The sequence below is a fragment of the Centruroides sculpturatus genome, unplaced genomic scaffold (assembly GCF_000671375.1).
Source record: "Centruroides sculpturatus isolate CEXI.00-Female unplaced genomic scaffold, Cexi_2.0 scaffold845, whole genome shotgun sequence".
Taxonomy (NCBI): Eukaryota; Metazoa; Arthropoda; class Arachnida; order Scorpiones; family Buthidae; genus Centruroides; species Centruroides sculpturatus.
This window is the reverse complement of record NW_019385150.1, coordinates 119474-125290: the sequence shown is the minus strand read 5'-3', so window position 1 is coordinate 125290 and position 5817 is coordinate 119474. Positions and strand designations below refer to the sequence as shown.

At 27.8% G+C, this 5817-nt stretch overlaps 1 protein-coding gene across 1 annotated transcript in view; it reads left to right on the top strand.

The window, feature by feature from the left end:
• The window catches only part of LOC111635490 (protein N-terminal glutamine amidohydrolase-like), a 22159-nt gene extending 16827 nt beyond the window's left edge, over positions 1-5332 (top strand). Inside the window, exon 6 of the mRNA XM_023380460.1 lies at positions 5077-5332. Coding sequence (XP_023236228.1) covers positions 5077-5180 — 104 coding nt within the window. The 3' untranslated portion in view covers positions 5181-5332. The remainder of the gene's footprint in view (positions 1-5076) is intronic.
• The last annotated feature ends 485 nt before the right edge of the window (positions 5333-5817 follow it).

Here is a 5817-nt window from a genome sequence, read left to right as displayed (position 1 = left end):
CGGTGGCCCACGTCGTCCATGCCTTACGCCGCCCTTGGTCATAGAAATGATGTAATTTGAATATAAATTATTTATAAATACGTATGTCAAGTTATATTTTTATTACGACGTAAAATATATTTAAGAGTTTACGACCACTGTGCTGGGTGAGACGTTGTTGAAACAAAAAAAGTTATGCATTCCATCATGTACATAAACAGTGTCGTAATTCGCCAAGTGCAAATCAGCAAATTCGTAAAATTTTTGTTTATTATGAACAATCCGGATAATCGAAAATCTGGATAATGGAGGTCCGGATAATGGAGGTTCTACTGTATATAAAATTGCTTGTCCTGACTGACTGAATGACTCACTCACTGATTCATCATCACCCAGAGCGAACTGCTTAACCTAAAGAGGTGAAATTTGGTAAACAGTTAGGGTACGTCATGGAAACACACACTAAGAAGGGATTTTTCGAAATTCCTCCATGGGGGAGAGGGAGAGGATTAAGGCTTAACCGGAACAATGGCTTTTACTGTACTATTTTAGATGCAATTTTTTGTTTTTATCTGCACTGTGATAGGGTATGCCATGAGAATGCACACTAAGAAGGGATTTTTCGAAATTCCCTTGTGGGCGGGAGAGGGAGAGGATTTAGTCTTCATCGAGTACTTAGGTGTATTAAATTGATAACATTTCAAACATTGTTATAAATATTTTTATCTATTTCGATTTTAAAAATGTTCAAACTGTTTTAAATTCGAATTTGTTACTGCATATTGGTTTAATTATAGAACGATTGTAAACATTCCAGAAAATTGATCAAATTAAAAATATTTTCGGCAATTCTCATCATTCTCAGCGGTAGGTGTTATATAATAATTACTATGGTTGTTGGAATACTGAATATAAGTGGGGTTTGCTTGCAAAATCCGTGTGGGCGAAGCTGCAGGTAACAGCTAGTATTAGCATATAGGATTTGAATTTGGAATAAAGCTGTTGCTATTTATAGTAATCAGATTATTGATATTGCAATTTTTAGTCATTTTTGTTTAATTTATATATAGTCAAGCAAAATGATGAGTTTTTCAAATAATTTGCATACTCAAGTACTGTCATATCTTAGTTGAGTTCAAATTGCTAGTCGGCATTTGTGATTATTTCGTACTGTACATTAAATTAATTTAATCTCTAAAATGGTAAAAAGCAACCTGTGTTTACTGATGATTGAAAAAGTCTGTGATCATATTGATGAAGTGAAATATGAATTGTGCTTTTCAGAATTTTCAGCAACTCATGGTGAGTGTTCAAATATTAAAAATCACTTGAAATGTATGAAACATAAGGCGAATAATAGAAACTTTCTCAAATATATTGTCATATTTTAAATGTACCTATTTAAGTGACAAAAAAAATTTTAAAGAGAGTTCACACTAATGAAAAATATTAATAACTTCTTAATAACAAGATATGTTTAGTTGAGTTATTAAAAAGTGCTTTCAACTCGTTGTTTTTGTTTACACCTTCTTTATTTAGCCTTTTCAATCATATTTACTTATCCTAGTAGGCTTTATTTTCTGTTGTGAGTATTTTCTCAAAATTGTCCCGATTTGAGAAAAAAATATTATGATAAGCCTAATTATAAGCAAACTTTTAGGTTTAGAATACAAACAATTCATTAAAATTATCATATTTTATTAAACTTGATGATTATGGGCACATTTCTTACTAATAAAGTTTAAGGTCTACCTTTGATATTTTTGCAAATGCACTATCTTTATACTTTTTATCAACATTTTCAGAAATTTCTGTTGTATTTGATTACTTAAAACCAGAGTATCAACTTTGGACATGCAAAGCTGGAATACTGATGTAGCTTCATATGTAGAAATTGAGGATTTTACCCCTATCCTGATGCTTTTGCATGTTGTTACAACTGATGCTGGTGTTTGGAGCTGATGTTGGTGGTGGTGAGCTGTATTCAACAGCTCACCACCACCAACATCAGCTCCAAAGGATATCTAAAAAAATGAACAATTATTGTTTACCCATGCCATATAAAAGAATATTGTTCATTTTTTTTCCTTTGCCTGACACAATTTTTTTTAATAACTATTAAGAATTATCTGTAGACTTGGTTTAGTTTTCTATATAAATGTTAAAGTTAGTTATGCCATTGGTAGACATTGCAAGATTTGGTGTAGAGAAATAGGTTTGTAATAAAAAATTGCTGATTTTCAATAGGTAATTTGTAGTAGTAATTATTTATTTAAGTCATTAAAAGAAATTATCTGAAATATTCTTACTAATAAGTCCTCAGACAGCACTTCTTAATTAAATTTACTTTAAGTTTTATGACTTGAATGAAACTTGCCTGTTAAGAAATAGAAGTGCAGTAGCAATATACTTGCAGCCACCTGAATCACATTTGCAGGAGCACTGGGCTTTTATCACATGGTGTTATAGTCTGTTGGCACAAAGTAAGCACACTACAGTTGCCAGTAATATTTTCTTTTACCCAACAACAAAATAAGGTGTCCTGCTTTTAAAACCTTTTCTTCTTAAACCAAGCTTCATTTTCTGCTAATTCTAATTTAAGGTATTCTAACACATCATTTAATGTTAATGCCATAATAACATTCAAGGATATGAATTCTAATATGTTTACAAATGGAAAAAGTAAAGCACAAACATCTATCACATTTTCATTGAAACTCTGAGTGCACTGTGTAGAAGAAATTCTGATAAAATTTATTGTTTATGTTAATAATGGAAAACTAACTAATATTTGATCTTAGTAAATTAGCTAATTATGAATTAAGGTTTAATAGCAAAATTTGGAAAAATATTTAATCTTAAGTTAATTCTGTTAATATATTTCTGGTATTTTTCTTAGTAGAAGTATCCGCAGAGATAACTGACATTTATATATTAATGAAGTAGACATAATATACTGTGAAAATTTGTTTTTCATTTTCACAAGTTTTTATTTGTAAAATTTGAAATTATGTTATGGTGTATCTATATGATTCTTTGATTCCAGTATCTCGAAAAAACGACTTAAAAAGTCTAACTTACACCAAATAAACTTAATATATTACCATATTCTGTTCTGGACATACTCTGTTCTTATTTTTCTTCATTGCATTCATGTGTAATGTGTTTTGATAGACTTTTGTACAATAATTCATTTGTAAATAATTGAATTTATCTACTTGCTAATATTTTTATATATACTTACATACATACATATGCATGTATGGACAGACAGTTCTTTATCACTGATGTGTGATGATAAATTTTTATCATCAAATTCTCTATTCTTAATGGTATTGTTTTATTTCTTAGTAACTAAATTTTTGTATTATTTTTAAATTACTTTGTTACGAGACATTTTTGTTACAACTTATCAATTTCCAAGCACAGAAGAGCATATTCTTACAAAAGAGGCAAAATTACAGAATATACATAAAGTACTTATAAAACTCACTATTTTTTAAAAAGAAAAACTTTCATAGTAATTTTTAATAATGGTTACCACAGGAATGTCATTTCACTGTTTCAGTTACATTTAATTTACATTGATACAGCAATGCAATGCTCTTATAAGCAAAGCAGGTTGTCTATTTTTAAAATATGAAAATGAGCAATTTTCACTTATAAGAGTAGGCTCTTATTTGCAGGGAAATATGGTGTTTGTTTTTTTATATAGAATTTTTTAAATTAATAAACTTTTAATTTGTTTGATGTGTGTAACTTTATTTCTTATGTTGTATTATCTGTCAGTTTTGTCCACTGTATTTTCTATCTAGACACAGCTGTCTAACACAGGCAAAGGCATCACCTGCCACTAAGAAATCTGGATTTAAATCTAGGTCAGATTCTCAGAAATTTTTACAGATGGTTTGGTCAATATGTTTGCCTTGTTGTCGACATGGCCAAACTCATAATGTGGACAAAAAAGGCATACAGGATGAAGTGTTTATCTGGATATGGCCATTTACCTTATTTGTTTTTAATGAGAATTTTTGAAACCTCAACAGTGATGATGATATCTATTTTGTTTTAAATAATTGTAATATTTCAAAATTTTAATTAATTGATTATATAATGTTTAAATATGTATAAATGAATTAATGGAGAGTAAATAATTTACATTATTTAAAAAAAAAAGTCATATCTGATGAAAAACTTTTTAAAATAATGAGTAATTAGATCATTTTGGAAAAAATATTTTAACTATTTTAAAATGAATGCAATGATAACATAGTTATTTTTATAGATATGAATTATTCTAATTTATTGTTGTTTAAGAAACATGATTACAAAAATGATCAGTAAAAATTCTATCTAGCTGAACTCCATTGTCTTTCAAAATGCCATTTATAGAATTATTTTTAGATTTTATCAAATATTCTTAAATTAAATTACAGTGAGCATTTTTATCCAAGATGCGTAAGACGAATGGCTTCGCTTTTCTTATCTGATTTTGCAATTGTCGATAAAAGTGGCCATTAAAGAAATGAGAGAATAATTTAATAAAATATTTATAATGTTTGAATAAAGTCAACACTCCAAAATAATAAAATTATAACAAAAAATGCTTTAATGGAGTAGAAGAGCATATAAAAAAGATTAAAGCATTTTCAAATGGTATATATTTATCATCAGGATCCATTATAACCATAGTAACAGACTTGAGCACATTTTGTTTTCTAAGTAATTAGAGGAGATATGTGGATGATGATTTATATCTGGTAATTTAGAACAGTGTCTCTCAAACTATGAGTTACATCTGTCTGTCTGCTGATGTAGCAGACAGCATTGTGATGATGTCACAATAGTAAATAATTGCTCGTTTTATATTATAAACATTTGGATTGCTGAACCATTACAAATATGTTGGGTCTCATGAGCAAAAAATTTGAGAAATGCTGTTTTGGAGTACTATTTTGTACCTTTTGAATATTTTTGAACAATATTCTGCTCCAATTTCATTATTCAAGTGATATATTTATGATAAATAATTCGAAATTTTCTTATTTTAAGGATATTGGAACATACCAAAAACATATATATTTTTATTTTTTACAGGATTTAATAGTAATTTAGATGACTTCATAAGCATGGATCCGAACAGAGGTTTCGGGGAGGTTCTGAGCATTAAAAAATTTGAAGAAAAATTCAGTTGTTTTTAAGAAAACCAAAATTGGTAAACTGTAACAATTGTATTGTATATAACATTTGTGAATATTTGCAAGAATATTTGTCATTTTACATTAAGTAAGTTTTAAAATTATTGATTTGTGCACGAGTATATTTTATATTCATTTTTATAATAGCCAAAGATAAATTTTTTTAATTAGAAAAAGATTTTATCATCACAAAATATTTAAAATTTTGATAGATAATACTTAAAATTTGAATTAGATTGTAAATTGTTTTCATTTTAAATGAATTAGATGTACATAGTTTTCAAATGATTGGACATATTTGTTATGTAATATGTATGTATATATATATAATAGACATAAAAATATATGAAATTTATTCCGTATATTTTGGCACATCCAAGCAAATGCTAAAAAAGTTGAAGAAACTGGCCATAAGTGCCAAATTTAAAAAGGTTACAATCATAAATTATTATTTTTTTTAATCTATCAAAATATTGAAAATCTAAGCATTAATATTGGTATGTATAAATTAATCAACTGTCATGTAAATGTATGAAATTCAGCACAGTGTTGTAATTTAAAATATCAAAATATTAAGTTCAGAAACTAAAACTGAAAATGTTACTGATTGAATAACAGCCATTCTGTGACCATCTTTGGC